This window comes from Dermacentor silvarum, chromosome 8, assembly GCF_013339745.2.
Source record: "Dermacentor silvarum isolate Dsil-2018 chromosome 8, BIME_Dsil_1.4, whole genome shotgun sequence".
Classification (NCBI taxonomy): Eukaryota; Metazoa; Arthropoda; class Arachnida; order Ixodida; family Ixodidae; genus Dermacentor; species Dermacentor silvarum.
Window position 1 is genome coordinate 8,063,224 of NC_051161.1, and position 20,218 is coordinate 8,083,441.

The 20,218-nt window shown below is 48.1% G+C and overlaps 2 protein-coding genes across 2 annotated transcripts; one reads left to right on the top strand and one right to left on the bottom strand.

Moving 5' to 3' along the window:
* Positions 1 to 742: 742 nt before the first annotated feature.
* LOC125947504 (uncharacterized) lies at positions 743 to 3,458 on the bottom strand. Its single transcript, XM_049672329.1, has 4 exons — positions 3,189 to 3,458; positions 2,892 to 3,107; positions 1,916 to 2,215; positions 743 to 817 (listed from the first exon to the last, which is right to left on the bottom strand). Exons 1-4 carry the CDS (start codon positions 3,441 to 3,443, stop codon positions 743 to 745), a joined length of 846 nt encoding a protein of 281 aa, XP_049528286.1. The 5' UTR covers positions 3,444 to 3,458.
* A 5,001-nt stretch (positions 3,459 to 8,459) lies between these two features.
* LOC125947542 (uncharacterized) lies at positions 8,460 to 11,361 on the top strand. Its single transcript, XM_049672471.1, has 2 exons — positions 8,460 to 9,590; positions 10,531 to 11,361. The coding sequence occupies exons 1-2, from the start codon at positions 8,822 to 8,824 to the stop codon at positions 11,055 to 11,057; spliced, it is 1,296 nt and encodes a 431-aa protein (XP_049528428.1). The 5' UTR covers positions 8,460 to 8,821; the 3' UTR covers positions 11,058 to 11,361.
* The last annotated feature ends 8,857 nt before the right edge of the window (positions 11,362 to 20,218 follow it).

Below are 20,218 nucleotides of genomic sequence, written 5' to 3' on the forward strand. Positions count from 1 at the left end.
TGCTTGGATATCAGCCTTGGCGTAATTGTACATGCACCGACTCTTCTCACTGTAAACACTTACATGTTTCATATTTATTTCGCATAGCACGACATCATGATCACTTATCCCTGGTAGTACTTCAGTGTTCTCGACCATTTCTGGCATATTTGTGAAAAAAAAAAGATCTAGGATATGACTTCCTCGCGTAGGTTTCAACACGGTTTGTCTTAATGAAAGGAGGTTCATAAAATCAGCAATTTCAGATTTGAAACTAGGGGAGCTTCCAGAGGATATCGGTTGTTCATTCCAGTTGAGATCAGGTAGATTAAAGTCCCCACCCACAATGACGTAATCGGATGCAATTTTTGTAGCTGTAGCAGTGAAATGACAATTCTCTAGCTGAACCAGTTGGTGGTCGGTAGAAGGAGCAGACTGATAGTGATTTGCCGTTCGAGAGTTTCAGCTGACACCAAACTGCTTCACTCTTATCATCTATAACATTTATGCGTGTAGAAGGAATGCGCTGGTCTACCAAGATAAAAACACCACCTCCGTGATAATTCCTATCCTTTCTATAACATGTAAAGTTATCAGGAAATACTTCAGAGCTCGTTACGTCTTTATCGAGCCATAATTCGGTACCAATAATTACACTTGGTTTGACCATGCGCACTAAGTTATCGAAAACATCAACGTTGTTTTTAATGCTCCTACAGTTGACTACCAAAAAAGAAAGTGAAGTCGACAAGGATTTATTGGGTCATTTGCACGGCACAACCTTGTCTGAAGGATCATCATAGATGTACTTGATGCCGTCTATGTAAAGGATGTCATGCTTTAGTTGCACACGTGCGTCCGTGCTTTTATGTTCCTGAGCGAACCGCCACAAATTTCGCCTTCTCTTGCGCACTGGCTCGGAAAAGTCTTCCGACATACTGATACCTGTATCTTTCAAATTTTTGGCCTTTCTTAAAATCAAGTGCTTTTCTTTCAGTGACCCAAACCTTGCAATCAAGGGTCGAGTTTTTCCTTCTCGAAATTTTCCAAGTCGATGGGCTTTTTCTATCGATTCAGGGTTAACTTGTAATTTCGTCGAGCATACTTCCTTCAGAAGTGATTCAGAAGATGACCAAGATTCGCGAACATTTGTATCAGGTCTGCCGTAGAACACAAGGTTATGCTGCCTACTACGATTTTCAAGATCATCAATCTTATTTTGGAGCAACTGTATCGCCCTGTGCTGTGTATCGTAGTGTGCGGTGCACTCCGTAATGGCGGCTTCTAAGTTTGCCAATACTGACATTTTTCCTTCCATTGACGACACACGTGCAGTCAAATCATTCATAGCTGCCTTCTGTTCCGCTTGATTCATCTCAATAGTATTAAGCTTTCGAACAATCACGTTTTGCCCATCCAAGATTTTCTGTAGTGTCGCATCAGTGTCAGGGCCGGGATTCACTTCAATGTCACCACCGAGTATTAACAATAGGAAATAAAAGGCAAAACGACGCAACAACAAAATGCGACGCCGTGAGCGGTTTCTGGCATCGGAGTGCATGCGTACACAGTTATACAGGATACGGGGTGGCACCGGCACGATACGAACCGGACATTTTTTACAAGGTAAACATTCACTAACCTGCACGAGAAGCAGAACGTGCGTGAGCGGCACTGACATAGCACTGCCGGTTCCACGCCCCAGAGAGACAGTGCAGTCTACCGCCTTTTGTAGGCTGGTGATAGTGGCTGTGAACCAAGGTTCGTTGACTGTTGCTGGACATATGCCGGATTCCACTGTAGTGGGCGTCACCGGTCCATGATTGAGTGCTTTGAAGATTTCTTCACTGTTGCATGCGAATACTTCGGTGATGTTGACGATAATCCCGTGGCTGTCCCATTCGTGGCCTGTTGAAAGCGCTCTGCAGCTACATACAACCTGCACGAGAAGCAGAACGTGCGTGAGCGGCACTGACATAGCACTGCCGGTTCCACGCCCCAGAGAGACAGTGCAGTCTACCGCCTTTTGTAGGCTGGTGATAGTGGCTGTGAACCAAGGTTCGTTGACTGTTGCTGGACATATGCCGGATTCCACTGTAGTGGGCGTCACCGGTCCATGATTGAGTGCTTTGAAGATTTCTTCACTGTTGCATGCGAATACTTCGGTGATGTTGACGATAATCCCGTGGCTGTCCCATTCGTGGCCTGTTGAAAGCGCTCTGGAGCTACATACAACCTGCACGAGAAGCAGAACGTGCGTGAGCGGCACTGACATAGCACTGCCGGTTCCACGCCCCAGAGAGACAGTGCAGTCTATCGCCTTTTGTAGGCTGGTGATAGTGGCTGTGAACCAAGGTTCGTTGACTGTTGCTGGACATATGCCGGATTCCACTGTAGTGGGCGTCACCGGTCCATGATTGAGTGCTTTGAAGATTTCTTCACTGTTGCATGCGAATACTTCGGTGATGTTGATGATAATCCCGTGGCTGTCCCATTCGTGGCCTGTTGAAAGCGCTCTGGAGCTACATACAACCTGCACGAGAAGCAGAACGTGCGTGAGCGGCACTGACATAGCACTGCCGGTTCCACGCCCCAGAGAGACAGTGCAGTCTACCGCCTTTTGTAGGCTGGTGATAGTGGCTGTGAACCAAGGTTCGTTGACTGTTGCTGGACATATGCCGGATTCCACTGTAGTGGGCAGTCACCGGTCCATGATTGAGTGCTTTGAAGATTTCTTCACTGTTGCATGCGAATACTTCGGTGATGTTGACGATAATCCCGTGGCTGTCCCATTCGTGGCCTGTTGAAAGCGCTCTGGAGCTACATACAACCTGCACGAGAAGCAGAACGTGCGTGAGCGGCACTGACATAGCACTGCCGGTTCCACGCCCCAGAGAGACAGTGCAGTCTACCGCCTTTTGTAGGCTGGTGATAGTGGCTGTGAACCAAGGTTCGTTGACTGTTGCTGGACATATGCCGGATTCCACTGTAGTGGGCATCACCGGTCCATGATTGAGTGCTTTGAAGATTTCTTCACTGTTGCATGCGAATACTTCGGTGATGTTGACGATAATCCCGTGGCTGTCCCATTCGTGGCCTGTTGAAAGCGCTCTGGAGCTACATACAACCTGCACGAGAAGCAGAACGTGCGTGAGCGGCACTGACATAGCACTGCCGGTTCCACGCCCCAGAGAGACAGTGCAGTCTACCGCCTTTTGTAGGCTGGTGATAGTGGCTGTGAACCAAGGTTCGTTGACTGTTGCTGGACATATGCCGGATTCCACTGTAGTGGGCGTCACCGGTCCATGATTGAGTGCTTTGAAGATTTCTTCACTGTTGCATGCGAATACTTCGGTGATGTTGACGATAATCCCGTGGCTGTCCCATTCGTGACCTGTTGAAAGCGCTCTGGAGCTACATACAACCTGCACGAGAAGCAGAACGTGCGTGAGCGGCACTGACATAGCACTGCCGGTTCCACGCCCCAGAGAGACAGTGCAGTCTACCGCCTTTTGTAGGCTGGTGATAGTGAACGACTTAATTCGACTTAAGATGAAAAAAGATGGAGCTGGGCAGGTCATTTATTGCGTAGGATGGTGGACCATTAGAGTTACAGAATGGGTGCCAAGGGAAGGGAAGCGCAGTCGAGGACGGCAGAAAACTAGGTGGGGCGATGAAGTTAGGAAATTTGCAGGCGCAAGTTGGAATCGGCTAGCGTAAGACAAGGATAATGGGGATCGCTGGGAGAGGCCGTCGTCCTGCAGTGGACATAATAAATAGGCTGATGATGATGACAATTATCATGACGATTGCAGCCTAGCATTCTGCCTAATACCTTATATTCCTTCTATTCATGAAACCCTCTCTCTATATATATTGTAAAGTTACCTCAGCCTATAACGAATGACCCCGGCTCCATCTCTTCCAATTTCTTTCCTTTTTTTTTCACCTATACTCTAAACATCTCTTGCTTATCTCCACTGCTGACCACTGAATGCTCCTCTGAATCTCAGCGCCTCTGGAAAGTGGACATTCACTGCGGGTCTTGCTGGGTGGCATTCCATCACGATGACCTGAGTCGACTCCCGGCTTCTGCTGCCGTAGGCCTCATCCTGTGGCGAACGTATGTTTTTGTCCTCAGGCAGCCAGCTCGTGCCGCAAATAAGAAAGCACACTGGCCTTTGTGTTATCGTAGAGATTTTCTCTCCTAGTTTCTTCCTTGCTGTTTCTTCCGTGTACTATTTTGTTTCCATCCTTTGAATCCAAGTTACCGCTTCTATTTTCTTTATTTTTGATCACATCACATCACCCGTTATGTAGTACTTCATAGACCAGAGAGGTTCTCCATCGAGCCCTCATGAACGGACATGACATCATCTTTCAATGGCTGCCGGGGCACTGTGGCATCGTCGGTAATGACCTTGCTGATGATGCCGCCCGGTCAGCCCATAAGGAAACCCTAACTGTTCCTATACCCTTATCAAGGACAGACTCAGCGAGGGGTCTTCGTTTACTCGCTCAAACCCAGACAGAAACATCATGGAGCAGCCCGATTTGTACGAACTGTCATCTCCACCGGCTGGATCCTACACTGAGGCTACAAATTCCACCGAACTTACCCCGCCGTGATGCAACTTTACTTTGCCGCCTGTGGTTAGGGGTGGCTTTTACGAAAGTGTACTCATTCCTTCTGGGCATGTCCGACACACCAATCTGTGACTCGTGCAACTGTGAGGAGACGGTGGAACACGTGTTGTGTTTTTGTCATCTTTATGAGACCGAACGCGACATTCTCCGGAGTGTGTTAGACAGATTAGACAGGCGACCGTTTTCAGAGACAAAGATTCTTGGACCGTGGCCCCACGCGTCGCAGGCTCACAAAGCGACGCGGGCATTGTTAAAATTCATGAAGTCGACTGGCCTCAGTGACCGACTGTGAAGTATTGGACAACTGCACATGTTCATACTGCGAGTACTTTCTTCCCTCTCTCTCCTTTCTTTTCATCCCTTTAATAATCCCCTTCCCCCGTGTAGGGTAGCAAACCGGACGTGCGTCTGGTTGACCTCCCTGCCTTTCCTTTCTTCTTTTTCCTCCTCATCCATAGCAGGGGTGTTACATAACGGGTGGGTAAATACCATACACAAGAAGGTGTTATCACAGTTTCAAATCTATGAAAACGTTGTTACATTTTCAACAAATTGTGATGAGCAGGCGACGGCAGCGACTATTTGAGGAAGGGCATTCCAGTCTTTAGATGCTCGGCAGAAAAATTAGGCTGAAAATGTATTTGCCTGCGAGAGTGGTTGTGCTAAGTGCAGGGGATAGCCGATGCGTTGTGATCCGCGTGATGGAGGGGCAATATATGGTGGGTGATTAAGCGTCGAATAGTAGAGGGTTGTCTACTTAGACTTCGAAGTATTCTATACTTGGTTGCCAACGCTCTTGACCTCATCCTCCATTCCGTGTCCATGCTTCAGGCGCGAAGATATGTGTGTATTTTAGCCACCCGTTTATTATTTTTTTATTCATGTTCATGCGTCTTTCTTCAAAGCTAATTTCCCTCTGCACTTCAACTTCAAAAGAAGCCCGACGCTGCACTGCCTCGTTTGGTATTTCCTCCGGTGGCCCCGAATGCCCGCCATTTGGTTAACAACCTTGCCACCCCGACCCGATCTTTGATTCAAAGGACAGAATGGCATATGCGAACGTTAGCGCTGGCACTATTACTTCCTTCCAATTTCCTCGCACCACCTCAAATTTAATATACCCCAACAGATTTTACAAACTCTACTTTTTTTTATCTAACTACGTTCCGCTTCCCCTTCATCTTCAGATTTTCTTTGTGGATGTTTAAGTAAGTGTTACCTTTGTCTATATGTACACCCAGGTATTTAAATTGCTTTACTATGGGTGTGATTTGCTCGTTGAATTGATACCACGCGATTACTTGTCTATCCAATAAGATCATAATTCCCGATTTCTCTGTGCTAAACTTAAGGTCTAGATATGTCGCTTCATTAAACAAGTATTAGCAACTCTTTGTAAATCCCTTGTATTGTCCGCTAGTAGCACAATGTCGTCCGCATACATCAGCCCAGGAACACTCTGTTGCACGATTTGCCTGTTACGGGTGTATATGATAAATCAAAACCTCATTTACTCCTAATTGAGTATTAGTATTTCCCAGTCATATTTTTATGCCCTCGATATAAAGCACGAAGCGCAATGGAGACAGGGAATCCTTGCTTCAGTAAATTTCCACTATAGTTCTACGCATTTTCGGCCCTCCTTTCGACTCGTACTTGGTTTTCCTTATATACTTCCCTGAACAGCTCCACGAAATCGTCGTCTACACCTTGTTCTTGAGAATCTACGTTGTTGTAAGCTACCTTAAGATCTATGAATGCTACCCATAAATGTACACTCTGAGATATGAAAAGCTTTATGCACTGCGTTAGTGCAAATATATCCTCTAAGCGTCTGCCTGACCTGACCCCATCCAGTAGTTCTCCCAATATATACCCACTTCGACAGCGCTAATTTTACGGCTTGCATTGTCATTCTGTATACCACTGGCGCTTCTGTAACTGTTGTGTACGAGTTCGTCTTATTCTTATCACCTTTGCTTTTATAGATAAAATTCGTCCGGCTTTCACGCCACCCAATCGGAATTTTCTTTGTTTTAATAACGTGCTCTATGGCTCAAGTCTGCTGTGCATTGCACTTTATACCAAGCTATTGTAACTTCACCAGTATCTGTTGCAGTGTTATTTCTTGTTTGTATTTTTTTTTCTTCTCAGTTGAAGTTGTCAACTTTAAATTTCGTATTTATAACTGAGGTTTGAACAGCGCGAAAAAACAAGGACACGAAGAAACAAATACCACAAACAAGCGCTGACTGCCAGCTGGAAGTTTATTTGAAAGTCATCAGCCATTTATACTTTTTCCAGCAAAGACAAAATTCCTAGGGAAAGGAAAAAGTAAGAGGGAAAGAGAAATAATATCACATTCGAACAACTGTGCAAGTTTTCCCTCTCTCGCATTGTCGGAGAAAGAAATAGCTTTTTTGCATGATAGATTATGATGTTGCTGATTTTGAGGAAGTTTATATGACTGGTGTACGCATGCCTATGCTGGAAAAAGTATAAATGGCTGATGATTTTCAAATAAACTTCCAGCTGGCAGTCAGCGCTTGTTTGTGGTATTTGTTTCTTCGTGTCCTTGTTTTTTCGCGCTGTTCAAACCTCAGTTCTAAATCATGAACCAACTAGCCCTCATCAAGACCTTATTAAATTTCGTACTATCCAGCTTCTCTGTTGCTGAATCTGTCTGAGCTTGGGCTACACTTTCTTTTTGTCGAATTTATCACTAATAACCTCGAATTTAGAATTAATAACCTCCATCACGTAAAGCAGTGCATCGTCTTATTCGAAGATGGGATGCTTTCGAATTTCTAGTTTGTGCTCCTAGAGCCCTCAAATGGTTTGAGAACCTCTTTAGTATGCCTAATCTCTCTCGCGAATGTCATGCACCCGACGTTCACCTGTACTCTTAATTTTCTGTTGCACTAGTTGCCTCGCCAGCTTCTTTCTTTTCTACGTGCTGTTCCATCTAAGCAGTATTTCTTCGTAGTAATCCAAACTTTCTTGCTTCTCTGTGATCCCTAGACGCTTGTTTACGCCTTTTATATACGCTCTTCTACAGCTTACTTTATTTCCTTGCTCCACAATTTTCGTGGTTTCCTCTTTCCACTCCAACGGTTTTGAGCCATGTTTACCTTATCTCCCACTGCACGACGTCTACCAACTCCTTGTAATCCCAGACCGCTATAGGAAAGGCATTCCTTTGTATGCTTTTTGCGATCTCTGCTAGCCGCTTATTTTTTGTTGTTGTTTTTTGTATCCTGCTGCTGTTGCTTCCTGTTTTTCGTCGGTATGTTTCCTAAAGCTTAGAATTATGCGTTTGACAAAGTAAAATCAGCACACTGGGGGAACCGATCCCGTCGACAGCTCGATTTGAGACATACGTACAAGCTGCAAATCGCGTTGGTGTAGCCTAAGAACCGCTTACGTGCTTAGAAACAAAATACAAGAAAGATGGCTAAACGCTTTGAAACACGAAATGAAGCAAAGGGAATATTCCCAATTGACGGATACACAGAGCTGTATAAGCTGTCGTTGCCACTTCTTCGGACTTGGATCGATGGTGCGGATTATTATTATTCCGCAACGTCATCTCTATCACTCAACAGAGCCGGTACAGGTGTTCGCGCTTGATACACCTCTAAATGAGACGCAGATACGCGCGCTGTATTCGTTGCGGTGCCAATAGAAAAACAAAATCACATTCAAGGAAACGCATATTATTTTCCTTTCCAAAGTAGACGGAGGTTGTCGTCCTAATAGGAGAGCGCGTGCGAAGTTGTTTGTGCGGCATTGCTTTCACATTGCGCAGCTCAGCCAGAGAGAGAGAGAGAGAGAGAGGGACGATTATAAAGAGGGAGTCAGTTGACGCTATCGAATGGAAGGAGCAGGGGAGGCGAGTCGGCATTCGAGGTGAGAGGGACTCCAGCAGCGAGAGGGTCGGCAGCCAAACCAGTGGCCGGTCGTACCCAACAACCTTCCCTTGCCCTGCCAGACCGCTTCGCTGGTCGAGAAGGGCATCGCAAGCAGAGATTACAGCCATAGTGGAGAGGAGGAAAGGAACCACAAATTGCCGCCCCGAGCCGTGTTGCGCAGCTAAAAAGCGGGCCCCGACCACCGAAAGCCGCCCAGTTCACTCCTCACTTTCCCGTCGGCTTGTCACACAGTTCTCGAAGGGACACCCATAGAGTAGCCCAAGATGTGCAGAAAACAGCTGACGTTAATGGCTATACTAGTGGTCACGGCCAGGGCGTTACCTATAGCTGGCCCTAAAACGGATGACATCGCGCCCATCAACATCGAAACCGCCATTCAGCCGGAGAAGACGGCCATCAATTCCGGAGAGAAGACGCCCATCATCTCTGAAAAAATACCATCCACCTACACCGACAGCGGAGCCGTCGTCGTCGATAAGGACATCGGAAAGGATGTGGAAGTTGAACCCAAGCCCTACAAGACACCCGAAGTGGATTCGGTAAAGACCGTGGGCGGAGCAGTGGTTCCCGACGTGAAGCCGGTAGGTGTCCCGGTCGACGACGGGGTCGACAGCTCCTTCCGCGAGATCAGTGAAGGAGCGCCCACGAAGGAGAAGGTAGAGCCCGAGCAGGCGCCGACTCTGTCAGTCGGAGACATCGGCACCAAGGACCCAATCGAGGGCCCCAACCTGCACAAGGTCGAAGGTGTGCTGGATACTGAAGGCATTGGCGCCACTGTCCAGGATAAGGTCGAAGGGGCCAAGCCGTACGAGGCCAAAACCGAAACCACCGTCGTGGAGGAAGGCGTTGCGGTAGACGACGAGATTACCAGGGACGAGAAGGTTCCGGAAGGCGTCGAGCAGTACGGCTCTGTGCTCGAGTTCAGCAAGTATGACACCAACAGCGATGGAGTCATCGACATCGATGAGTGGAGCATCATCCATGGCGGCCACGAGAAAATTACGGGCCAGTTTCACGCCGCTGACATCAATGGTAAGTCACTAAGCCGCGCTTGGTTATAGGAGTGAACACTGCCCAGATAGTCGCTGTGGACTTAAGGGGGAAAAATAACTTGGTGCGAGAACACGTACAAATGCAAGAACAATGTATGTAACATTTCGCATGTTTCTTTTTCCCTGTATCTGGGTGTTTACATTTTTTCATAAAACGTCGAATAGACCACACTCTGCAAAATGTACTAACTCAATAGCTGTAGGTTGCGAGCGATATTTAAGAGCAGTTAATCGTGCGACTTTCTAGCGAAGTATAAGAATATTAAATTCGGGTATAATAGCGCATATAAAAAGCCAGGACGGACTGATAGAACAACACACACCACCAGCACTGAACCTTAAAAATTCATCAATTTGTAATTTGCCCTCACTCCACTTAATTCAATAACTGTGCTAGCACTCAAGGTGGCTATAAATCTCAATCGGCAGCGTTTGCTTGACAAGATACTACGACTAATACGTGTACGCGGAATAGGACAAATTTTGTGACACTGACAAACAAAGGTCGAAAACATCTGCAGTCAACTCCCATACCGACAAACAGGCAACACATTTAGACATCTCGATTTGTCATCGTGCTTCCAAGGTACCATGTTCACGTTGCAATAGCCCTTCAAACACAAGTTCTGCTCGTGATTTAAGGCACACTTAATGCGATGGCACAGTTTCCCGTTATTTGTTTCTACTTTTCCTCACCGAGCGCGACTGACGCAGTATGCGATACGTTCGCGGTGCGACTGCGCGTGCCTAGATGCGCGGTGCGAGATGCGCGTGTCGCACGTGCAGTGGCGCGTGTCATAGTGAGACCGGATTCCTAGTCCGCTACACTCCATCACCAAAAGTGCCCGCCAAGACTCATGTACAACGACCTCCAACAGTTTCGTAACCAACAGCTTGACTGGTTTCGCCTTCCCTTTCAGGTGACAAGCAGCTGGAGCATACCGAGTTCCGAGGCGCTAGCTGGTACCACGATGGCGACCAGTCGGCCGACATTGCCAGAGACGCACTGATGCTCGCCATCGCCGAGCAGGCCGCCACAGCAGGCGGCGAGCACAACCACGCCATGGGCGCTGCAATAATGCCTTCCACCGAGTTCCGATACATCGTGGACGACGCCGAAAGCAGTGCGCAGAGCGTCCCAGTCGTTCCGGCGGAGCCTGTGGACGTCGTCGTGATTCCGGAGAAGGCGGCCGTGCCCAGTGCGAACGTAGACGCTGCCGCCGTGAAGGCCGACGATGTTCCGACTACGGCCGTTACTCCTAAGGATGTCGTTAACACTGTAAAGCCCGTCGCGACCAAGCAGGAAAAGACGGAAGTGCCTCAGGTTAAGGAGGTGGTCAACGATACCCAGCGAACGGACAAAGTGGAAAGCCCCGATACGACGACTCCGGAGGCTCCCGCTGTGGTCGCAGAAAAGAAGCACGGCGAGGTGGCACCGCTGATCTGACGTGTTTCCGCGCTGGAGCTACCCAAGCACCACACGCACTCTGAAAGCTTAAAAGACGTCAGGTCAGAAAGAACGCTTCTTGGCGCTTCGTGTTAGTGTCATTACGTGCATCTATCACCGGGGACTGCTCCAGCTGGGACGCAGCACCATTTTCTTCCGGCACTTTCATACGCGGTTCGCTTAATTTATTGCTCCTGCCTGAACGTCGCTTTTGTCAGGGGACGCTGCAAGTCTTCCATCGCTTTTGTTCTTTTCCTCTTATGGGGGTGCTCTTGTTCCGGATTTCATGCTTTCTGTGTTAAAGGGGATATGTCAACGGACTAGGTTGCGCCTTGTTGTTTTTTTTTTTTCTTTGTTTTTACAAAAAATAAACGACGTCTCGAGATCTAATGACGGATACTTTTTGTTGTTGTTGTTGTTGTCGTGTACTTCCCCTTTGCTACACAGTACTTCGAACACACAGGGAGTTAATAAGATCGGATTCATTTATCTTGACACCAAGTTGTATCGGTGATAAAAATAAATTTCAATTTTCATATAGACATTACAAAACTAAACGCGGATATACGAGTAGAAGATGAAAAACAGCGCGGAGCCCGTTGGATCAATATACGCGGGTTGTACTTCTGTCATCTCAACTTCAATTCTTGTAACGTGCAGGCTCAAGAGTTCAGGTCCACCTTTCTGTCCTTCCTCGAATAAATTATCTCTGTGTGTGTCTAGTGACTATAAATTGAGTCCACACCCAATCATGGGTACTTATGTGGGATATTTAAAAATAGAGAAAGCAAATTTAGTGGACGCTTCCAGCCAAACGCACTAAAGAGTTTGCTTTTTTGGGGTAAGCTGAGCCAGTTGGGTGCGCTATTTCCGAAACTCGCTGATATTTCATTGGAACCGCAAGTTATGCCAAGCTAGCAAACTTTAAATAACCTTGGCGAGCTTGCCTTCTCGTGTTGCGTTACATGTAGACATCTGGTCTCACCTCTGTACTTCACATCTCACCAACGAACACAAATAGACCGTTTTCTACTGCCGTGCGCCGTCATCTTTGACGCAACACTCAAAATTACTATGCGCCGACTTTACATCAGGGTTGTTCCTGTACTCGTTCCTTCTCCGCGTCTGCAATTACAGCCATGATAATGCTACCATAGAGATGAAAAATTCGATTTTGAAGCCCTATGCTACTGACCTTGCTAAGTTCGTTTTAATTTGCGTTTATTTATTTTTTTAATTCCTGTTTCGAAACCCCTGATTTTCTCTATGCAAAAAACAAAAAATCGCTCTTATGATAACGAACTGATGCTTCTCGAAGGTTAGAAATTTTGCCTTTGTCCTGTCGCCCGCTCCTCGCACCAATTGAGTGAAACTACAACAGCACTTCGTTCAAATCTGTGGCCGAAATGTATTCCCTTGTGAAATCTTGAAGTCTTCGCTAACGTCCTGCCGTAGTGGCTGTTAGCCGCTTAGCCCGTGCGCGCGAGATGGAATCCCAGCCACGGAGGCCGCATGCAAAAACACCCGTGCATTTTGTGCACCTTAGTTGGTCAGAATTAATCCGAAGTGCCCCACTACGGCGTGCCTCATAATCATATCGTAAGTAAAACCCCAGAATTTAATTTTAACCTAGTTGCTAGGGTAGCTAACCGGCATCTGTTATTTTCAGCCTGTCTCGGACAGGGAGTCAAGAAATAGCAGAGAAGTCGGCCTGGAGGAAAAGCTATATGTGACTATGGCGCACAGACTGCTCCCTTAGCACGTCTCCCGCTCCCTCTATATTTTTATTACTCCGACACATGATGCCGACAGCCACTTATACAAGCTCGGTTTACTTGGTCCGTTCGTCACGCCGACAATGACGGCCGTCGTCGTCAGACAATCTCCTCATTTTCATGTCGACGTATATAGGGCAAAGAAAAAAATTTGCCCACCAGCGCATTGCTCGCACTGTAGACATTTTAAGTCCCACTAGCCGGCTTATAGAGAGCGGTATTCTGAGCTACTAAGCAATGTCACTCGTAGACTTGGCGTTCCCATCATGGCGAAAGCGACAGTATATAGGTTTAGCGTCCCGAAATTGCATTATGAGAAACGCCGTAGTGCAACTGGCGTTGTGCACCAGAAGCACTGTGCGCGAGCGTTCTTGCATTCCGCCCCCACCATGAATCGAACCGGTGACCTCGTACTCAGCAGCACGACGCCTTCGCCACTGAGCGACCGCGACGAGTGATAGCGACAATAATCACCCGTAAGTGCCATAGGACAAACACGTATACACTTACTGCAGTGTTTCTGTGTATATCGAACAGCAGCTGTATGAAGGAATATTCTGCGCTGTAAGAAACTTCCGTCAAATTGCGTAGAAAAGCCGAACAAGACTTGCCCTGTCCTTATTGCCAACGCAGTGTTATGATTCGGAAACAGAACACGTACCACACAAATTTGGTACACTACAGAAATGAACTTGACCCCTTAGCCGTGATCACACACAGTCTATCATTGGCGTTCTACGACAGCAAATGCACGGCACAATCTCTAGGGTGCGGTTATCTCCGGTCACAGCGCCGCGTTCGTCGCCCACCGAGTGAAAAATTGAAGCCAACTTCAAGGAAATCGGTGAAAACTTAGTCCTTCTAAGCTGGATTTCACACGTTATGTGTTGATTTGAAGCCTCGATCTACGCCGACGATATTTGTCTTTGGTCTTCTGCGGTGACTCGTCTTCAAGTGCGCGCAAGAATTCAGCGGGCAGCCACCCTAACTTGTTCCTATCTCCGAAAACAAGGCCTTACTATGTCCATCGAAAAATGTGCGCTCATTGCCTTTACGCGCAAACCCATGTCACCGTACCCTGTTTCTCTCAATGGCCAGGATATTACATACCAGAAGTCTCACCGCTTCTTAGGTGTGATTATTGACAGGAACCTTTCATGGAGCCCCCACTGCATCTACCTGAAGCGGAGACTAATTTCAATTATACATATAATGAAGTTCCTGTGTGGAAAAACTTGGGGAACGTCGGTACGGTCCATGCTGCAGCTGTACAGAACACTGTTTCTGGGCTTTTTACGATACAGCTTGCCGGTTTTGGCGAACACATGCAAAACAAATATTCGTACCCTCCAAAGTTTGGAAGGCCAGGCTCTGCGGACATGTCTTGGACTTCCACGATGCGCCTCGACTCATGCAACAATCGTGATTGCTAGAGACTACTTGATTCCAACATACATCACGGATGACAACCTCAGAGCACACATTCGACACCTGTGTCGCGTACCCAGTCATCACATTGCTGTTTTGCCGGCACAAAGACCTCAGGCCACGTTTTCGAAACTTGTTGCGACACATCAAGGCTGCCTTCCATCGGGATTTACACCAGCAGCAAGACCACTGTCACCCCCGTGGTGTCTACGGCAGCCACAAGTACACCTCACGATTCCGGGAATTACGAACAAGCTCAGTCATTCCACGGTAGCTCTACGACAGTTGACATTGTCATTGCTGAACGATGCATATGAGTTAAGAACGCAGGTTTACACCGATGGATCTGTCTCAGCCACCAGCTCCACAGGCGCTTTTATCATCCCGACCTTACAAGTCACAAGGAAGTTCAAAGTGTCCCACATAACGACTTCTACGGCTACAGAACTTGCCGCTCTACGTGCTGCAGTTAATTACATCGTAGAAACACCACCTCGAAAGTGGGTCATTTTTTGTGACTCCAAGGCAGCCCTTCAGAGTCTGCAGTCAGCATTACGACGCAAGACACATGAACAACTGGTGTTTGAGACCAGAGAGGTTCTCCATCAAGCCCTCATGAACGGACATGACATCATCTTTCAATGGCTGCCGGGGCACTGTGGCATCGTCGGTAATGACCTTGCCGATGATGCCGCCCGGTCAGCCCATAAGGAAACCCTGACTGTTCCTATACCCTTATCGAGGACAGACGCTGCGAGGGGTCTTCGTTTGCTCGCTCAAACCGAGAGAGAAACGTCATGGAGCAGCCCGATTTTTACGAACTGTCATCTCCAACGGCTGGATCCTACAATGAGGCTACAAATTCCATCGAACTTCCCCCGCCGTGATGCAACTTTACTTTGCCGCCTCTGGTTAGGAGTGGCTTTTACGAAAGCATACTCACTCCTTCTGGGCATGTCCGACACACCAATCTGTGACTCGTGCAACTGTGAGGAGACGGTGGAACACGTATTGTGTTTTTGTCATCTTTATGAGACCGAACGTGACCTTCTCCGGAGTGTGTTAGACCGATTAGACAGCAGACCTTTTTCAGAGACAAAGATTCTTGGACCGTGGCCCCACGCGTCGCAGGCTTACAAAGCGACGCGGGCATTGTTACAGTTCATGAAGTCGACTGGCCTCAGTGACCGATTGTGAAGTGTTGGACAACCGCATGTGTTTATACTGCGAGTGCTTTCTTCCCTCTCTCTCCTTTCTTTTCATCCCTTTAAACCCCTTCCCCCGTGTAGGGTAGCAAACCGGACGTGCTTCTGGTTAACCTCCCTGCCTTTCCTTCTTTTTTTCCTCCTCCTCCTCCTACTCATAAAGGAATGAATGCAGCCGATGTCAGTCTCTTTTAAATTCAAATCCAGCGCTAATACAGCTCCACTAACGTGAAACCTGGGAAACCAATCTGTTGGAAATAAATAAAGATATTAGTATTATTAAGTGCGAAGCAGTGATGCGCCGGTGCTGGAGTATATAGCGCTGCGCTAATGCAATGGTAAACTCGGCGGTAATGCAGTTCCACTCAACGTGAAAGCTGGGGAAGTGCGGAGCAGTGATTCGCCAGTGTTTCCCTTGTGGTTTCAGTGTGTTTATCTTGTTTTATCCTGTGTTTATCTTGTGCTTAGCAATCCATCATCCGTTTTGACACCTGTGCTAAGGCACAACGGGTGGAAAACCGCCACGCACCTGGAGCCAAACCATCACGCACATGGAGCCAAAGCATTTGGTAATTATAGTTAGAAGCGATTTTAACAAAATTCTGTTAATTAATGGGCTTAATGCTTAATTATTCCTGTCTTTTAAATTATTCTGAAGCATAATAGTTTATTTTGAATCGGTTTTGATCAATTCTGCACTTGTTTTGACCCTGTTTTGAGCACTTGTTTTTGAGCGTGATCACGCAGTAGGCGCCGACGCCGACAGCGCGGGCCCCTAAGTGTGTTGCACTTTAAAAAATAAGCCCGTTATTTTCTATCAGTAGACGACTGACGTGGAGCAAAACTGTTTTCATAAAATGAAGCTGTCACTGCATTCAACACATTTCACATAATCAGTCACATATGCTTCTTTAGTGCACGTTCTGCACATAAGCCGAGGTAAAACGTGTTCGGATGATGATTTTTAGTGTGGTTTATTGGCGCAAAGGCCAGATGTGGCCAAAGAGCACCAAGGCGATGATAATGGCTTCTCAATGGTACATTAATAGTGAATTACGATGTGCGGACAAAACATTAGATGTGGCATATGGCTGTAAAGGGGCCTAAAAATAGTCGCTTTAAAGTGCGTAAAATCTACAGGTATAATAAGATTATGGCAATGACTAATGAGGTGTACTATAGACATGAAACATGCATTGCGAAAGAATGGTACGATATGCAAGGTATGTCAGATATAAAAATTGGCAAGAAGCACTACTGCATAAACAGAGCCCTTGAAAGACAACGGCCTGGAGGCATGTGCTATGCAGAACTACTATCACAGCGGCATCCTCGGGAGAGAGGATGCGCTACGAATTTATTGGGCTAATAACACGCAGGACTACATCACTAAAGAAATCGACAACTGTTTTGGCAATTAAAAGCGGTTCTTCACCAAGAAACATAACGGGATGTAGAGGGACATGATAGCGGTATGCTAGATCTAAATATTTCTTTCTCTCTGTTTCGGCTTCCCGACACTCCAAGAGGACGTGGAGGACGGTCAGCCTCTCGCCACATCTACCACAGGTTTGTGGTTCATCACCGGTCAGCAAAATACTATGGGTGCCATATGTGTGTCCTATTCTGAGACGACAGAATAGGACATAAGTTTGCCGGGTTTTCGTAGCTGAGGGCCAGAAACCTAACTGTGGCTTAATCAAGTGGAGCTTATTATTTGTTTCGGCATCCCACAACCATTGCCAGTAGCTTCGAAGTTTCTTTCGCAAAAAAGGCTTGAGATCTGTGGCGGTAATAGCAGCGGTAGGATTAATATTGTCACGGGTATAAACTATTTACAGAATGTATTTACAGGAGATAGACAGCAGCTGAGAACACAGAGAGGCTGTTGCCACTTCGTCCTCTTCTCCTTCGTCGACCTTGTCTGTTTTCCTCACCGTAACACAACCCCCGGCGGAAAAAGCACCGTCCCGGTGCTTCAGATGGGGCCAGCGGGAAGGGCATAATAGGGCTTAAGCCGAGAGACATGTATGATGTCGGGTGATGTGGAACCGGTTGGCACGACGGATGTCACTGGGATGATCTCATAGGTGACATTGGTCACTTGACGTAGAACGCGGTAAGGACCTTTGTAGCACGGAAGGAGTTTCTCAGAGAGCCCCGCACGTCGGCAAGGGGACCAAAGGAGTACGAGAGAGCCTGGTGCAAAGTATGTCTCACGATGGCGGCAATTGTAAGTGTGCTTTTGAGTTTCCTGCGATGCCAACAAACGAGTACGGGCAAGCTGGGGCGCATGGTCAGCGTGGGCGATGGCATCGCGGGCATACTCGGTCTGTGAGTTCCGTACCAAGGGGAGCGAAGCATCCAATGGTAATACAGGGTCACGACCGAAGAGCAAGTAAAAGGGGGAATACCCAGCAGTATCGTGGCGTGACGAATTATCTATAGGCGAACGTGACGTAGGGTAGCGCAATATCCCAGTCCTTGTGGTCGGGTGAGACGTATTTCGATAGCATGTCAGTGATGGTCCGATTAAGTCGCTCAGTAAGGCCGTTGTTCTGGGGATGATAGGACGTAGCGAGTTTGTGCTTGGTAGAACAGGAGCGTAGGATATCGGCGATGACTTGGGAGAGGAAAGTGCGGCCACGGTCGGTAAGGAGCTGTCGCGGGGCGCCATGGACTAAAATGATATCCCGGAGTAGGAAATCGGCCACGTCAGTTGCGCAGCTCGTGGGAAGCGCTCGAGTGATGGCGTAGCGCGTCGCGTAATCAGTAGCCACAGCGATCCACCTGTTGCCGGAGCTGGACTCAGGAAAAGGGCCAAGGAAGAATGGCTCAGTTGGAATCTCGATCGGCTGTAAGTACCCGGCAGGAAGCACTGCTGGCTTTTTCCGATGTTGGCAGGACTTGCAAGCAGCTACGTATCGCCGTACGGAGCGCGGGAGGCCGGGCCAGTAGAAGCGGCGGCGCACGCGGTCGTAAGTGCGAGCAACCCCAAGGTGTCCGGCAGTAGGTGCATCATGCAGCTCCTGAAGCACGGTTAAGCGGAGGTGTTGGGGAACGACAAATAGAAGGGGAGGACCGTCAGGGTGAAAATTGCGGCGGTACAATATCCCGTCTTTGAGGACGAACCACCGTAACGATGGATCAGTGGGAGCAGATTGCACTCGGTCAATGAGGGTCCTCACGGTAGCGTCATGGCGTTGCTCGTGGGCCATGTCCAAAAGCTGGGAAATGGAAAGAACACTTGCGGAAGCATCCGTGTCGGCGTTGGCGGGCGTGGGTACAGGGTAACGGGACAAGCAGTCAGCGTCATTGTGTAGGCGACCAGACTTGTACACCACAGAATAGGAATACTCCTGTAGCCGCAAAGCCCACGTCCAAGCCTCCCTTTGGGATCTTTTAAGGACGAAAGCCAACAGAGGGCGTGGTGGTCCGTTACAACAGAAAAGGGCCTGCCGTATAAATAGGGGCGGAATTTTGCTACTGCCCACACAAGTGCCAAACATTCGCGCTCGGTAATAGAGTAATTCCGCTCCGTAGGTGACAAAAGACGGCTAGCGTACGCGATAACACGTTCACGGCCGTGCTGAACTTGTGCCAAGACGGCACCGACGCCGTGGCCACTGGCATCGGTGCGCACCTTTGTAGGGGCTGACGTATCGAAGTGTCCTAGAATCGGCGGGGTGGTGAGTATGGTGGTAAGGCGAGAAACGGCGGCGGCCTGAGAGTCTCCCCATGAAAACGGCACATTTTTCTTCAGAAGATCCGTCAGAGGGCGTGCTATGGTGGCGAAATCTTTAACAAAGCGACGGAAGTAGGAGCAACGGCCCACGAAACTGCGGACATCTTTTTCGGACTGTGGGACAGGAAAATCTTTCACGGCGCGAATTTTCTCCGGGTCCGGTCGGATTGCCAAAAACATCGGACAGCTTCTCTTTAAACAACTCCCAGCTGGTGAGCTCTTCCTCGTGTGTATAATACCACGTTCGCGGTGTTCCATCGAGGTAGAACACGACATTGGCCAGCATTATGGTAGGATCCCACCTGTTCACCTTGCAGACGCGCTCGTACATCTTAAAGCGTACAGCTTTAAGAATGCGAGTGGCAGATTTCGCAGCGTGGGCAGCCAACGCGCGAAGGCATTCTGCTTCACGCTGGTGTGTCTCTTCACAGGACCAAAGCGAGATTCGCCCGTCGACGCCGTTGCCTTTCTGCGCCGCTTAGCGCAGCAGTTTTCTTAGTTGTTGCAGTCGCGAGCGATGCTGTAGGCGGCGTGTAAGCACTGCTGATGCATGTTGAAGCTGCACACCGTAGGCGACGAGGTGCCACAGGCTCATCCAACGCGAAAGACAAACCATGTGCGGCAAGTGCCAACACCAGATTATACCACGTTGGAGCCTCCGCTGAGCTGTGACTAGCGTAGCGCTCCCTGTCGGCGCTCGTTAGTGTCACGGTGCAGTACTTCGCTTCCCCGCTCCTAAATGGCAGCGCCATCCCTGTCAATAAAAGTCCAAAGTGTCCTTAGCTGTCGCCCAAGAGATGCGAAGGCAAAAACCTTGTAAAGCCTACTGCAATTCATCTGCTCCACCTAAATACCCCTATTCCACCTTAATCCACCCTATTCCTCCTTAATACACCTTAAACCACCCTAATGCACCTTAATCTTCCTTTATCCACCTTAATCGACCTTAATCCATCCTAATCCTCCCTAATACACCTTGATCAACCTTAATCCACCTTAATGCCCCTA